We start from the raw sequence: 16,505 nt of genomic DNA on the forward strand, positions 1-16,505 counted from the left end.
ATTATATTACACTCTAAGGTTAAATTTTTGATTGCAAACCTTTTTTTTGAATGCATAATAAAACACAAAAGTTGTGTTTCTGCTTGAGAAACTAAAACTGCTGACCTTTATAGAATAAGTGTCTCAAGTTTAAAAAAAATCTAATTTACAAGAACAATTGAATACGTAGATTTGAAAACATCGTTTTTTGAAACAGCACTGCAGATGAAACAGAATGCAGCATATGGGCAGATGGTTTAAATGGTTATTTTGCGGAATATTTTACAGCTCTTCTTTTGTATCTTTGGTGAATGGCACATTCACCAACACACTCTGAAGGAGACGAAGAAGACGTTACACCGGAAATAACCCTTTCTCTACTCCTGTGCATGAGGTTGGCGGGCTGCTAGCTGTATATGTGTATTGGGGGTAATTCTTTGAATTTTGCTGATCAACTGGTCAACTCAAGTCGTTGACCTAACACACCAGAAACACGCGGAATCGTTTCAGTCGGGTAAAGCAATGACCGCACTTTTACATGCTTTATTTCACTCTTAGCTGGCAGTTAGCTGTATGCTAAATAATAGGTTCTTAGTGGCAGCAGAAAGCTAACCGGTGTTCTGTCAACTAGCTAACATTAGCTAGCAGCAACTGAAAAAAAACAAAAAACAAGTTAAAGTTATGTTTTTGGTGTCTCGCTTGATTATTTCTCTCGGGTATTCACGGAGGGCATCTGGCCAAATGGTTCAGTCGATTAATTGTGGTTGAACTGGTTTTTGTGCAGATAGGATAGGTGAGCGGTGGTTGCCCAGCCATGCCGTCCCCCGCTGGACCCAGCAGCCCCGCCGCTGCGCTCGCTGAAGCCCTGGAGAACTCCTCCCGGCTCATCGACAGACACCTGCAGGATGACCGATGCTTTCCCGACCTGTCAGAACTGCTCGGAGTCCCCTCACACAGTAAGCTAAGGCGAAGGAAAGACCTAATGATAGCTGTTTGTTTACAGCTCATGCAACGCTAGGAGTAGAGGAAAAACTGGGATGGATAATGTCGGTGAAAGCAAATGTTGCAGGAGGTTTTGGACAAAACTTTCCTACAGAGGATCTGAGCAGCAGTTGTTGCTCATGTGTGTGTAAAATACAGATTTCAGGAGTGACTGTGGGAAATATGGATGTGTTTGGGTGAAGAGAGACAGTTTAATAAGTTCAGGGTGATGTGTTGAAAAGCATGAAAATGTGAAGGTTTAGCACTTAGGTTTTTTTTTTTAATAAATTAAATAATTTAAGGCAAAAAGCTTTATCAAAATATTTGGTTAAACTCCCATAGATCATCTCATTGTAAGAATGTATTTTCCATATGTGATTCTTTTTTTGTTTGCTTGTTTTTTGTTTTATTTAACTGTAAAAGGAGGAAAGCTAAATCTGCTCCACAGATTTATAAGCAAATGAGGCGTCTTTATGTTGTGCTTGCATCGTGGTATTTTTTTAAGGGGCTAAATTATTCTGTTGCTCAGTAGTTAAAAAGATAAGGGAAATGCAAAGTTCACATTGGAATTATTTCATATCACTTGACCAAGTTTTGGATAAAATTCCCAGTCTAACCATCTCTGATTTTCCTGACAAAAATTCGAAAGCCAGGGTACACCTTGGACATGTTTCCAATCTGTCGAAGGGCTAGCAGATAGTGACGGGCAACCATTAACGCTCACATTTACACCTTTAGAAGTTTAGGCAGTCACCAATTAACCTAACCCCATGCGTGTCTTTGGACTGTGGGAGGAAGCTGGAGTGCCTGGGGACACTGGGAGAACATGCAAACTCCACACTGGATTTGAACCCGGTGCCTTCTTGCTGTGAGGGAATAGTGCTAACTGTGCTACTTATTATCAGTTTGTTTTTGTGTTTAGGGGGCATTTTTAAGATTTTTCTAAACACCATTTTCTGTGGAGCCATTTTCATATAGTTTAGGTAGTTCTCCTAATAGCTAAGTAGTCATTCAAATTTTTTAGGCCAAATATCTGCTGATGTGACTGAAGGAATATGGAATTTCAAAAGTGTAGCTGAAGTTTTACATATATTTCTGACAGCTTGAATTTTATTTTTTGGAACACAGATTTACATATATGAGGTGTTCTCTGTATTACCAAATTCCAAATTACTCATATCAGATGAATGGTTCGTTGATATTCCAGACACCCCCCCCCCCCCCCCCCCCCCCCAAAAAAAACAAACAAACCCCAAAACAAAACAAAAAAAACCATCACCAAACAACTTAATTGTAACTTTTTTTTGCAAAAACTTGGTGTCTTTGTTTATAACTTCAGCCTCACTTTCTCAGCATGACTTTTAAAAAAGTTTCTTTTTACAGATGGTATTTAAGAGAGCTTAAATTTCACAATGTGAGTCTCATGTACTAGGCTAAAAGCTAAAGCCTGTCAGCTTCCTTATTTGGAAGTGTAGTCCTGGAATTTTCTTCATTAAAGTTAGATACGGCCAAGCCTGATGCATTTGGTCAGTTGATATAGAATGAACTATTGTCTTAACACCTTTCAGTGTAACATCTTTATATATTTCAACAACTACATTGCTTACCTTATTTTACAGTGATGGAGAAAAACTTAATACTATAAACAGACTTCCTGTTGTTCTTCACAGATATGCCGTCCCTCTCCGGGGTGTCAGATATGGACTACCCACTCCAGGGGCCTGGTTTACTCAGTGTGCCTAACCTGCCAGAGCTCAGTGCAGTCCGCCGAGTCCCTCTGCCACCTGAGCTCGTGGAGCAATTCAGCCGTATCCTTTCGTTCATTCAGGAAAAACAAATACAATGATTTTCATCTGACATATCGAGTAGAAAATATGTTCATTGCACTTGTATTTGTTCCACAAGTAATACGAGTTTCAGCTTAACCAACTTGTAGACATGCAGTTCAACTGCATGATGGGAGTTTTCCCTGAAATTTCTCGAGCGTGGCTTACTATCGACAATGACATCTTTATGTGGAATTACGAAGATGGGTGCGTACCTCTTGGATAAAACAGGACTGACTGACTTTTACAAACCAAGTCAAGTGCACAAATTCTGCTCATATTATTAGTAATAATATTTTTATTGATGATAAAACCAGGAGTTGAGGCATTTTTTCTCTCTCTTTTATTCCTTGCAGAGGAGACGTGGCCTATTTTGATGGCCTGATTGAAACTATTTTGGCAGTCGGCCTAGTAAAACCAAAACAAGGTACGCCTAGGCACTCGCAAAGCATTTGTCATCTTTTGTTTGAGTAATTCTTATGGGTTCTGTTTTTCTTTTCTCAGGGATTTTACAGCCACACATTCACTACCTCTTAGTATTGGCCACTTCTGTGGACGTGGTCATCCTTGGGCTCAGTTTCCCCAAAAGTCAAGCTGGTAAGTGATTCCTCATCAGAATTTTTGTAATGTTTTGTAGGTGACGAAAAGAAAAGGTTTTCCTTTTAACATTAACAGTTAAACATTCCATCTTAAATCCTCCAGCGACCCTGGTATTAAGCGGCAGTACATTAAATTATATCCAGCTGTTTTAAAGGCATATATTCAGTTTGTTACATTTACATTGTCAGCTATATACTAACAAATGCCAGACAAGCACACTTTTAAGAATCAGTGTGATGATATTTGTATGGATGTCAGGGTGGGGTAATAGGAGTAGTGCCTATGATATCATGATGTGCTTATGCTGGTTTATCTGGGTCATATTTGTGTCTCTCTCTTGTTTCAGGGTTGAATGACAGCATGTCTGGTGGGATGCAGCTGCTACCAGACCCTCTGTTCTCAATCCCCACAGACAACACCTACATCCTGTCCATCACCTCCACAGATCTGGGACGCATCTTTATGGCAGGAAAGGACGGCTGTCTCTATGAGATCGCTTACCAGGCTGAGGCAGGCTGGCTGAGCCAACGCTGCAGAAAAATCAACCACTCTAAGAGCTCTCTGTCCTTCCTAATCCCTTCTGTGCTTCAGTTCTCCTTCTCTGAAGATGGTAAGGAGCAGGTTCATGTTTCGAGGTGGAGTGAAATATATCTGCCTGATTAAAGCTGACTGGAACATTTTGTTGCTTCTCTCCACAGATCCCATTGTGCAGATTGCAATAGATAACTCTCGTAACACACTTTTCACACGCTCAGAAAAAGGTGTCCTTCAGGTATGAGGCACATTTTGTGCGTACATATCTTTCTGATCGGCCCAGAAAGCAATAAATGTGCAGTAATCACCTGTCGTTTATAATAATGAAGTACTTTCATATTTTTCAGGCGTATGACCTGGGTGCTGACGGGCAAGGAATGAGTCGTGTGGCAACAATGTCACAGAGTTCAATTGTTGCGGCTGCTGGAAACATTGCGAGGCATGTTTTAGTTTAATAAACATCAATCATGCTTCTTTTTGTGCCGTTATCTGCTCAGAGGAGAGTATTTCTTTTTTCTTTTTTTTTTCTCTGCCTGTTTGAAAAATTCAGTTTTTCCATTTTCAGGACAATAGATCGTTCGGTCTTCAAACCCATCGTACAGATCTCTGTGATTGACAGATCAGAGTCCTCAGATTGCCATCTTCTCGCCGTCACCCACGCAGGTATGTTATGAAATATTAATCAGTATGAGATGAAATACTAGAATACGTGCATTATGTATCGGTCTGTACTGATACTGTGTTTCTGCAGGTGTGCGTCTCTACTTCAGCACTACACCTTTTGCACCTCCGCACCAGAAGAACGTTGCAGTGCGACCTAGCCTGCTAGCTTTGGTACACGTTCGCCTTCCTCCAGGTTTTTCTGCCTCCTCTACCCTTCAGAAACCCTCCAAAGTACATAAGGCACTACACAGCAAAGGTAATAAGCAAATGGCACTCAGATCCTGAATCATTTATTTGTTCGTTTAGTGACGTACGGGGACTTCTTTGGCAAGGAACCACATCTGTCTTTAATACATTTGAAATCTTTCAGGTGTTCTTCTTATGGCCGCTTCTGAGACAGAGGACAGCGACATTCTGTGGTGCATCAATCACGACTCCTTTCCATTCAAGAAGCCCTTAATGGAGACACAGGTTAGCACAAAAAAAGTCATGCAATGAATAAATTAAATGTATGTTTTGCCTTTTTTTGGCACTTTGTTAGATACTGATCAGTTTATCTGTCATGTTCGCTGCACATGTTGCATTGCAGATGATGTCTAACGTAGATGGACACTCTTGGGCTCTTTGTGCCATTAATGAGGAGCGACCGGTCAAGATTTTTACTCCTCTGAACAAGGACCATATCCCCATCACCAGTTCTCCTGTGGTGGTCCAGCAGCACAACATCCCTCCACAGAAGTTTGTCCTCCTCTCTGCAAAGGTTAAAATTGTTGTCATGGCGCTTCATGTTGCATACGTAAACTTAATCTTGTTACAGCGTGACAAGACATTATCATAACTGTACAACTAAAAGTGTCAAATCTCCTTCAGGGGAGTCATATTTTTCAAAAGCTGAGACCAGTAGATCAGCTCCGTCACCTCCTGGTGAGCTGTGCTGGAGGGGAAAGTGAAGAAATTGAACGCTTCTTCAAGCTCCACCGGGTAAAATCACAATGACAATCACTGTGTAATGTTTTATAATCCCCTTATCATACCATGTAGCAGTAAGCCTGTGCATGTGACTAGCTAGCAGCCTCTGTGACACACAGACACCTTCATGACATGCAACATATTTTTGAATCATTACTGTTTTCTGTACAGGAGGAGCAGGCTTGTGCCACAGCCTTAATCCTCGCTTGCTCCAGTGCTGCTTGCGACAGAGAGGTTTCACAATGGGCCACCAGAGCCTTCTTCAGGTCAGTTAATGGTTTGATATATGTAAATATTTCCAGTCGTTCACAGTGTGCACAAACTAAAGGCAGTGCTGTTTTTTACAATTTTGATCAGATATGGAGGCGAAGCACAGATGAGATTTCCTGCAGCCTTGGCGTCACCCAGTACTGTTGGGCCTGTGATGAGCTCTCCAGCACCGGGTAAATGAGCAAACATTTTGCTGTGTCCACCTGGCTGGTGGGATGTGACCAAATCATGCAAAACAAGATCTGTATGTGAAGAAAACAATCATTTTAATGGCTAACTATAATATTTACTATAGTGCATTATTAATGCCCCCTTCAGGTGTTATACCCCCAGCACTGGCCACACCCTTTGCACCAATGCAGTCTGGCTCTGCCCCCATCACACCTATGTCAGCTGGCCCTGAGGTGATTTTCTCCGGGAAGCACAACGGCATTTGCATCTACTTCGCACGCATTCTCGGGTTAGTAAATCCTGTCATCATTTGTCACATTTTTCTGGGTCACAGCTTAAATACTCGGCCTCTGATTCAAAGCTTTGGTTGCTGATGTGTTTGATTTTGTCCTTAAACTGCTGAGTCACATGTCTTCCTCTCCTGTTTTCCTGCTGACTCTGAACAGAAATATTTGGGATGGCAGCCTTGCTGTCGAGAAAACTATCAGCAAAGGGAATCAGACTGTCAGTATTGTAAGTAACATTACAGTTACATTTACTCACAGCAGAATTGTTTGGATTGTAAAAAAAAAATCTTGGATGTCAAGATAATTTTCTCCAGTTGAATGGAAATAAAATTTGTATCCCTGCCAGCCTGTCCCCCTGGTTCATTCGAAATCTGGATTTGCTTTCCATTTATTAGAGATCTAGTCTTTGACACTTGATGGGTGCTTGCCACTGGATTTGCATGTTAAGGACCTGGTTTGTTCTTGCTTTCGTCAGCTGAGAAATATTAGTATTATTTCTAAATGTGTCCTGTAATTCACTCTTTAACGAGCTTTTACTGAGGCAGGTAGATCGTCTGCAGTTTGGATGATCTACAGAAGATCCTCCCAAACGTTCCCATGTCATACCTCTACTGATCTCATTGCTCCCCATCAAGTTTAGAATTCAATTCTGGTTCTGGTTTTGTTTGGCAATACTTGGCTCCATCAGTGAACTTTTGCAGCCATGTCACCAGTAGGACCGCTCAAACTAACTGTCGGTCTTCTCAGAGTTTATTGTCCATCTAGATTAAAAACTAAAGGTGACGGCGCCTTTGCAATTGTGGAACCTCTCTTTGGGACTCTCTGCTCCCCAGTCTATCATCTGTGAGCTCAGTGGATTCATTTAGCATTTTATTTTTCCTTATTGTCCTCCTTTTGTGGTTTTTATTTGATGTGCTCCTTGTGATTTTTATTTTGAATGGCACTAAGTAAATAAAACTATTCCTATCTCTTACATGCTGTTAATAATTAACACTAGCTTTCATCCTTTGCCCCCCACAGTTGGAAAGCAGTGTTAATTCATTTGATGTGGAGTCAGTCCTTCACGAGCTCTGCGGCTTGCAGGAGTTTCTGGATAAAAACTCTCAGTTTAGTCCCTCCTCTCTCGGTGCTGCAAGGTAAAGCTCCTTACAGATTTGTTTATTCTTATTTGAGTTAATTGCTGTATTGATACCTCAGAAAGTTGTGTTAGATCTTTTGCAACATTGCCTTCAAATTAAAGGAGTAGAATAATATAAATGTACAAAGAATTAAAGATTTTCCTTCAGTTCAGTGATTATAATACATGATGTAACACCAGCTGGGATATGGTGGTTTAACTTTGCTGAATGTTTTAGTATGCGGAGAACAGTTCATCTTGAGTGATTAAGGACTGAAAAAAGTATCAAATGAAGTTGTGTTTAGATGAGAAGTCCCCTCAAACTAGCTTCTGTTCAAAACCCTCAAAAAACCAGAACACTTTCCTTTTTGATATTAATGCACAAAACAGGATCTGTAGATGCTAAAAAGATAAAAATATACTTCAACAGACTCTTGTTTCCTTTCTCTCTTGTATAACATCTGTGTTGTTTCCTGTTATCTTCAGCTCCCCTGCCAACCTGCAGCAAAGGCTGCTGGGATTCATGCGTCCTGATGGAGCCAGCTCTCAGCAGGTTCAGCAGGAACTCCAGAGGAAATATCACAGTGAGTCATGAATACAGGCTTCATTTTTTCCCCCTGAATATTTTTTTTATTACACTATATATAAATGTGGGAAAGGAAACACAGTGTAAGTTTTTTTTCCTTTGTCATCTCCGTTTCCAGCCAAGGCTCAAGTCTATGAGAAAGTGTCCCTGCAGGCCATCCAGCAGTTAGTGCATCGCTCATATCAGACTCTGGCCCTCTGGAAGCTTCTCTGTGATCATCAGTTCAGCCTCATTATGTCTGAGCTGCCAAAGGTGCATATGTGCACTGCAAACAGATGCTCATACCCCTGCAGTAAAACCTGGTATTCAATTGAAGCTCCCCGTTGTTTTTGGAGTGCTCCTTTGTCATTCTGCCATTTTTTGTTATTTGCAGGAGTTTCAAGAGCAGATGAAGGGAGCAAGTTTTAAAGATGTTGTGATAAGGGGCAAGGAGTTATCTGGAGCGCTCATCACAGGACTCATTAATGTCTACATCAAAGATAACGCCTCCGTGGATGCTATCAGCAATCACCTGCGCGACATCTGTCCGCTGCTGTACAGCAGCGATGACAGCGTTTGCTCCAAGGTTCGTACACACACCTTTTTTTTCACCTCTGTGTTAAGTATAGTTACAATTATTGCTGCTTCAGGGGTATCACATTCTTACTTCATTGATGTGTGCGTCTTGTTTTCACATTTCTTATAATCCTCAAGGTATTTTTTAAGGCAATGAGGTCTTGTACTAAGAGGTTATTGATTTATCCACATCGATCCATGTGTCTCAGCACTGAATTTGCTCTTGTCCCCCACTCAGGCTAATGAGTTGCTGCAGAGCTCCAAGCAGATCCAGAATAAAGCAGATAAAGAGAGAACACTGAGAGAGTCTTTACGGCTCTACCAACAGATCAGCCAGCACACAGACCTCCCACTTGTTTGCTCCCAGTACAGACAGGGTAAGGAGATGCAAGACATCTCCACTATCTCTGTTTATATATATACTGTTCGTGAGATCTATTTTCTAATGCTGCTTATCTTCTCAGTGCGTTTCTACGAGGGAATCCTGGAGTTGTGTCTCACTGCGGCAGAGAAGAAGGATCCACAGAGGCTAGGGCCTCATTTCTACAAGAATGGAGAACCTGAGCAGGACAGAGTGGGACAGCAGGCCTTCCAGGAAAGGTAAGACAAAGGAAAGAAGCCTTAAACAAATCACCCACATCAGAGATGTAGTCATCACCGTTCTTTATCTTTGCTTTTTAAACCTCCAGACTTTCATGTTATAAGTGCATCACAGACACCATGCAGGAGCTGGTGAACCAGAGCAAAGCTGCCCCACAGTCCCCCAGTGTCCCTAAACAGCCCGGACCTCCTGTCATGACCTCTGACCCCAACATGCTCAGCAATGAAGAAGCGACAGCTCATGTGAGTAGGAGTTTCTCTCATTTCTTTCCGCTGCACTGTGTGTCATCTTCATTTCTAATAAAAATCTGTTCCCGTGTAGTTTGAGCAGATGCTGGGTTTGGCCCAGAGGTCTCAGGATGAGCTGTTTCACATCGCGCTCTACAACTGGCTGATTCAGGCCGACCTGACTGACAAGCTGCTCGAGGTACTGTCTGCTTGCTCGTAAATGTTTTGTTTCAGTAAAGCTTGTTTTACCTTTTCATTTTTCTTTCTTTTTAGTTGGCAGACATCGGTTCTTACATCAGTTTAGATTCTATTTTCAACCAGATTTTATTGCCCCAAACACAACAGCTAATATACATGGAAGACAGATGCTGCTAAAATCTGAAATTTATAAGGGAACAAATGAAAGGAAAAAATTGTTTCTTTAAATTCAAATTAATCTAGAAATGAATTAATTTCTAGTTATGTTTTAATTTGTTTGTAGATTATTATTTAGATTTTTAAATAAAGCTCATTTATTTGCTTTCTCAAATGACCTTTTTATTTATTCATGAATTTTTCACGTCCTTTTTATTGATTCATCCAAAGCTTTTGCACCTCAATTTCATTCAAAGAAATTGTTTTATGAAAAAAATATATAAATGAAGATGTATAAAAATCAAATGGTATGTAACAAACCAGGAGAATTAAAACCGATTTAAATACTTATCAAGGCAAGTTGAAATTACATTTTTTTAAAAATAAAAAATGTTTGATTCCTAAAATGTGTTTCACTTGACGTAAGACTACTAATGTACATAAAAACTCCCCTAAAATAATTAAAAAATGAATAGAAAAATGTTTAAATCTAACATTTTTACTGCATTTTCAGTGTTGTTTTACTCTGATTCTTGCAGTTTTATTTTTTACACCTCCACACATTTGTGTATGAACAAATTGAAGATGCCTTTTAGCATTGTCATGGTGATTGCACACCAGTATATGATACCTGTGTTTGTCCCTGTGCTCTGGGGTCCAGGTGAATTCTCCATACTTGGAAGAACATCTGATGCATATGATCAAGCAAGACCAGAGTAAAGTTCATAATATGGACCTCCTGTGGCGCTACTACGAGAAGAATCGTAACTTTGGCAAAGCTGCCCACGTACTGGCCCGCCTCGCCGACATGCACAGGTTCGGACGCAGCAGCACAATGCCAACGCCACAACATGCAACACATCTACATGGAAAATTGGCCTTCTCCAACACTGACTCCTTCAGCAAGTGTATACGTTATATTCAACTTATTAAAAAACAATTCAGAAAAAGTACCTTGATTTTTGCACTCTGATCATGTAGCACGGAGATCTCACTGAAGCAGCGTTTGGAGTACATCGCTCGAGCCATCCTGTCTGCGAAGAGTTCATCCTCTATCTCAGCTCAGGCATCGGACGGAGAGTTCCTCCATGAGTTGGAGGAGAAGATGGAGGTAACTCTGACGTTGTAATGCTTACAGTGAAAGAAATCCTAGCCTGAAATTCAGCACATTCTACTCACGCTCTGTTTGTCTACTTCCCCTCTGCTTTAGCTTGTGCGTATCCAAGTACAGATACAGGAAACCTTGATCAGACAGTACTCCCATCATCCCTCTGTGAAAAATGTCATCTCTCAGTTGGACTCGGAGCTAATGGACATCACAAAGGTAACGTGCAACTGTGTAACAGAGAAGAGTGTTTTTAGCAGTATTTTAACACACTAGCCCTAATTTAAAGGTGATGGATAAAGAGTTTTGTTTTTACAATGAATGGAAATTTGTTTGTGGAACTGTTTTTGTTGCATAGCTCTATGGAGAGTTTGCCGATCATTTCAAATTGTCTGAATGCAAACTGGCCATCATTCACTGCGCTGGACACTCTGACCCGATCCTGGTGCACTCGCTGTGGCAGGAGATTTTGGAGAAAGGTGAGCGAAATGTCAACATCCTGCAAAAATGCAACCTGGGACCCCCCCCCCCCCCCCCCCCCCTTTCTGCTTTATATTTTTATATTTTGCATGCTTTATATCTCACTCATGCCTCTTCTCTCTTTCAGAACTGGAAGATACTGTGGCCATGAGTCCAGTAGATAGAATGAGGTCTCTTAATCTGAAGCTGGTATCACTTGGAAAGATTTATGCTGGAACACCGAGATATTTCCCTTTGGGTAAGCTGTAATTACATTGAGTTTTAGTCTGATTAAAATTTGCCAGCTTGCACTTTAAAATTTTGTCAACAGTAATATAATTGGAGTTCCCTTTAGCATCATTTATGTCAGCATGTCTCTGGTGTGCAGGTCTGTAGGGTTATGTTGGTGATTGAGCCAGTTGCTTAATTATCCTCCTTTTTATAACCAGCATGTTCAAGCTTGTCATGCCTATGGAGGCATTGATTAATTTTATATAAATCATCGTTACTTGCATGCATGCACATAATCAATTACGTACCCGGGAGTGAACATATTGCTGAGTATGCGATGCTAAGGAGCTGATGTGTCCTGTGATTGCAGAGTTTCTAGTAAAGTTCCTGGAGCAGGAGGTTTGCCGGCTCAACTGGGATGTGGGATTCGTTACATCGACTATGCAGGAGATTGGAGTCCAGTTGCCACGTCTGTTGGAGGTCTATGACCAGCTCCTCAAAACTCGGGTACGTGCATCACCCTGTGACTTTTTAAGCTGAACTTTCTTTTAGTCTGTTCAGTAATGATCCATCTATCTCAATGAATCCAAAAACCAACCCTTTGTTTTTTTCTAAATTTTTCATAGGATCCTTGCTGGCAACGTCTGAGGAAACCGCTTCATTTAGTGGAGTGTATCCATGTACTTCTCTCAGGATATGTAGAAGACCCCAGCAGGGTACCAACTTATGACAGGTAATTACGGTCTGTTCAGCTCCTGGCCTGTAGTGGCTGCTGTAGTGTTCACAGCATTAACCTAAGGTCCCCAGTGAGCATTACTGTCACAACTGTTGCCATCAGTCAGTGTGTAAGCAGATAATTTTATTTCTTTTAGAGACGATACACATTTATCAACATTACTGTACATGTGCCAGTGTTAGCTAAATCTCTGTTTAACTTTTGTCCCCTGGACAGATGTTGAAAGGAAAAAAAGAACACTGTTTAAAGCCATTTAAAAGAACAGAGGAAAAAAGTCCATGAAAATGAACCATATACAATAAAAACCACTGATATTAAATAGTACTGGAATAGGGAGTTTAAGTTTGCAGAGGCAGTTAAAACACAATCACTTAATCTCTCTTGTACTACAGATGAACCTGTGAAACTTTAACCGAGATTACATGCAAAGAAGTCATAAGAGGCATGCTTTTGTTTACTCATTGGGGGTGAAGATCAGAACTGAGAAGCTCTCAGGCCCAGATTATTCTCCATTTTGGACAAGGACAGCTGCAAATCCGATGCACGAGCAGGCATTCCTGTAGTCTTCCTTCTGGTAGTCTGCTGGCTATGCACGTGTGTAGTTGGTACATTAAAATATAAATTCTCCAGGGACGAGTCTGGCGAGACATTTACACCGGAAAGTATGATCTTGGCTTTATTTTCAAGACTTTAGATATAATCTTAAGCTAAATTTTAAATGCTGTCAGCACAGGAAGAAAGTGCTTAAAAAGCATAACAGAGAGTAATGACGCTGAACTTTTCTTAGTAAGCGACTACATTTCCTAATTTTACACCAAAAATAGAAAATGTATTAAATGGTTCCATAAAAGGAGCAAAATGATCACGCTTTAAATACAGGTCTTATCTTGATCACACTAGTGTTTTTTTTTTCCTTTTCTTTTTTTTCCCCCTCTTCAGTGTGATGCATTTTTGCTGTTTCTAAGCAACAGATCATGCCCATCATGCCAGCTCCCAGCAGGCAGTCAGATACCGTGGACAAACATGTAAAACCTCACCTCGTTTGGCCACGTGTGATGTTTAGTTTGCACTTTGACCATTTCTCTGTGATTTATTCAGGTCAGAGCTCACTAAGACTATATGAAGCATCCCATTTACAAACATTGTAAAGTTGTTTTTGTTTTGTTTTTTGCAGACGTCGCTTCACTAACGTGTGTCTTGACAACATATGCGGTTACCTTGTGGAGCTGCAGTCCCTGAGCCCAAACTCTGTCCTTCAACAAACCATCGGCAACTTCAAGTCCCTGCAGGCAAAGCTGGAGAAACTCCACTGATGTAACTGTGCTCAAGAGTCGGGTGACTTGTGGGTGTTGCCCTGTTGGCGTTAAGTGAAAACTGCTGATTTAAAGTGTGTTTACATTGTCAGCAAAGGACAATATGATGATGACATTTGTATTACAAAGTAGAGTTTGGCTCTTTTTTCCCCTCCAGTTTGTTTTGCAGCTTGGAGAGACAGGTTTTTATAACTTATTTGATACATTTTGTTAGTTTAAACATTATGCAGAAATACAACCTTGGAAAGAATGACTGTTATTTTTATTGTGTGCAAATAGCTGTCATATATCTAAAGATGAGAAGACACTTTTTTTCATTACAAATATGAAATCCCTTTAAATTTTACAGCTTATTGGTTATAGTGGAAATGCAGTTATGTGATGGTTGATTTTTCTGGTAAAATGTCCCCAACTGAAGCCATTTCTTCACAGGGGAATGATTTTGATTGTTCTATGGCCTACAGTTTAGTTTTATATGTTGTAATTATGTACATAACTTGGCCATAATGCCGTCTTTTCTGCCACAAGTCATTTACACATTTCATTTTATTATTTACAATGAATGTTTTGTCTGCTTGGGCGTTAGATTTAACAGTACCATTGTGTGTGTGAGTGCTTTTTTTGTGATTGTTTTGAAAGCAGAACGATTTTTTAACTCTGCAAACTTTGGCCCACTTGGAAGAAAAATAAATAAAACTCATTTTTAATGAAATAAAACAGCACTTTTGAGGATGTTTTCAAAACACTACACAGAAACTAGGTGTTGTCTGTGAACTAGACACACACGTGTTCTTGGTTGAGATATATCTGTGTGAAACTCTACAAATGATCAGCAGAAAGGGGCATTTAATTGCTTTGGGTGGATGTGACACTGTTTACATAATTATCTTTAATTGAATCCCGCACTCATGCTTTCTTAGAAACATCAGCCCTACAAGGCAGTAATTGCTAAATTACAATTAGCTGTGTGTTGGAGTACACAATTGTGTTTTAATTCTTAGCCTCATGAGAAATAAACAGATTTTGACCTGATGTTGGGTTGATTTTTGTTGGTATACTTGCACACGCTCCAGTATAGTAAGCCATGCATAATGTCTGTGAGGGAAAATGTCTGAAGGTTTGCATCTGTTTTCCTAATGCTTAAATGTTTTTGTAGAAACCTAAGCCAGAACAAATACAGAGTTTTCCTGGAGTATGTGTAAACATTTTCCATTTGATTGTTTTAGACACATGATTGTCAGATATGTGTTTTTATAGCTGAAAAGTAGCAAACTGAACATATGGCAAACTATTGGAACAAGCTAAAAGCCATCTTTTATTTGTGATGATGTAATCTCAGATACAATAAAGATGACAGCACCTTCTGTTAAGTGTACAACCAGTCACATTGAAACCATTTACACTCTGTCACTCTGAAATTACCAGAGAGCTCGTTCTAAGTAGGTGAGAGCCACTTGTCATATTGAATTTTCTGCTCTTTAAATGATAGTCAGGAGGTCTTGAAGATATCGTGCTTCTCTCAGAAGTTTAGAGGCAACTGTGGGCATTGCAAAGCCTTCAAAATATTTGCTTAAAATAGGTCTGAGTTCTGACTTCTCTGTCCACTTTGTAAAACGGTGTGTTCTGACCGATTTGAATCTAGCTTTTTATAGTGCATGAGAAATAAAATGTCTAAATAAATAAATGCAGATGAATAAACAGTGAAGCAGTTTGATATAATGTGTTGGACAGCTGAGTAAAAAGAGAGTACACTGAGGCTCAAGAGAAAGCGCTGGGTGTCTTTTTATCTTTTGGATGAGCAAGTGAGTTTTTTCACTCCGTGCAAGAAGATGTAGGGAATGATGCACGTGTAGGAGGCTGCGATGTAGCTGGACACCTCCACTACTATTGATGAAGTGTGGATGTTGTTAGTAATGTGCAGAAGCAAATGAGTCAGCCAGCATACCAGCACCACGCTGGCTACAGCCACCACGCTCTTGGCCGCTCTCACCTGAGTGCTTGAGTTCGGATGGGGTTTAGATGGTATCTGAGAGGGCCTTGAGAGATTTGGCTGAGCTCCAACGCTGCAGTTCTGGGGAGCATTGCGGAGACTATGGCCTGATGGCTGTCGGTTTGGAGAAGAAGGAGCAGGCACACCTGTATAAATGTGGTTTGTAGATGTAGAATCTCTGAGATCTTTTGAGGTGGTTGGACCATAGATGATGCTGACTGACGCCTTGTTGCGTTTGCTCTCAAATCTCTTTCGTTCCTCTTTAACCATCTCCTTGGTTTGATCAGAGTTATGACTCCTTATACGTTGGTGGTTTTGAAGCAGAGTGATGACAATCTGGGCACTGGCGAATACAATCCCAGCCATAGGTAAAGCGTTAGCCAGGGTTAAATAAATTGCTTCATATATTTGCCTAGCATTTGGATTAGGGAAGATCTCTATGCAATTTTTGTGGCTGTCATTTGCCCCCTCCAGTGTGAAGAAGAAAAAGTGTGGGACGCTGAAGACCACAGCCACCGTCCAGCTCCCAGCAAGCAGACAGCCCACGAGGTACAGGCTGTCCATCTGCACCGGTGCGCCGCCTCGTTTCAGGGAGCCAACCAGCTTCTGGTGCCAGAAAACGCTGATGAAGAAGGTTGTGAAGATGCTGCTGGTTGCAGAGAGGCCAGCACAGAAGCAAAACACTCCACAGTAGGTCTTCCCCAGGAACCATCGCCCAGCAAAATCTGCCATGGTGTCAGGCAGGTCCACCAGGTAGTTCGTGATGAGGTTGGAGATGGCCAGATTGATGAAAAGGACCTCGTTTGTGCGGATGCTGGATTTGTGCCTGGGCAGGGAGCATATAGCCAGCCAGTTGTTTCCCAGGATCCCGGCAATAAACATGAGTGCTCTGATGATGGGTTCAATCAACTCTTCCATTGTTTCACAAGTTTCACAAGGCAACAACTTGTC

The 16,505-nt window shown here is 40.9% G+C and overlaps 2 protein-coding genes across 2 annotated transcripts; one reads left to right on the forward strand and one right to left on the reverse strand.

Annotated features, from left to right (window-relative positions):
* The first annotated feature begins 355 nt into the window (after positions 1 to 355).
* nup155 (nucleoporin 155) lies at positions 356 to 15,244 on the forward strand. The gene is made up of 34 exons (XM_063478512.1): positions 356 to 493; positions 764 to 935; positions 2,631 to 2,768; positions 2,897 to 2,993; positions 3,143 to 3,213; positions 3,291 to 3,383; positions 3,733 to 3,996; positions 4,085 to 4,158; positions 4,268 to 4,359; positions 4,486 to 4,583; positions 4,672 to 4,839; positions 4,954 to 5,054; positions 5,173 to 5,343; positions 5,454 to 5,564; positions 5,724 to 5,818; positions 5,910 to 5,995; positions 6,141 to 6,282; positions 6,440 to 6,506; positions 7,301 to 7,416; positions 7,884 to 7,981; positions 8,102 to 8,235; positions 8,357 to 8,548; positions 8,777 to 8,915; positions 9,003 to 9,138; positions 9,228 to 9,381; positions 9,461 to 9,565; positions 10,382 to 10,536; positions 10,702 to 10,831; positions 10,931 to 11,044; positions 11,184 to 11,304; positions 11,433 to 11,543; positions 11,886 to 12,022; positions 12,142 to 12,248; positions 13,426 to 15,244. Exons 2-34 carry the CDS (start codon positions 794 to 796, stop codon positions 13,562 to 13,564), a joined length of 4,098 nt encoding a protein of 1,365 aa, XP_063334582.1. The 5' UTR covers positions 356 to 493; positions 764 to 793; the 3' UTR covers positions 13,565 to 15,244.
* Positions 15,245 to 15,347: 103 nt separating this feature from the next.
* LOC134630824 (rhodopsin) lies at positions 15,348 to 16,472 on the reverse strand. Its single transcript, XM_063478523.1, has one exon. It carries the CDS (start codon positions 16,470 to 16,472, stop codon positions 15,348 to 15,350), a length of 1,125 nt encoding a protein of 374 aa, XP_063334593.1.
* Positions 16,473 to 16,505: the final 33 nt, after the last annotated feature.

The sequence above is a fragment of the Pelmatolapia mariae genome, linkage group LG7, assembly GCF_036321145.2.
Source record: "Pelmatolapia mariae isolate MD_Pm_ZW linkage group LG7, Pm_UMD_F_2, whole genome shotgun sequence".
Lineage (NCBI taxonomy): Eukaryota > Metazoa > Chordata > Actinopteri > Cichliformes > Cichlidae > Pelmatolapia > Pelmatolapia mariae.

Excerpts from the sequence above, each read along its gene's own strand:
- nup155 (XM_063478512.1), top strand. The coding sequence starts at position 794 with ATGCCGTCCCCCGCTGGACCCAGCAGCCCCGCCGCTGCGCTCGCTGAA. Across the intron at positions 9,139-9,227 it reads CAGCAGGCCTTCCAGGAAAG|ACTTTCATGTTATAAGTGCA; the intron begins GTAAGACAAAGG and ends TTAAACCTCCAG. Across the intron at positions 12,023-12,141 it reads ACCAGCTCCTCAAAACTCGG|GATCCTTGCTGGCAACGTCT; the intron begins GTACGTGCATCA and ends AATTTTTCATAG.
- LOC134630824 (XM_063478523.1), bottom strand. The coding sequence starts at position 16,472 with ATGGAAGAGTTGATTGAACCCATCATCAGAGCACTCATGTTTATTGCC.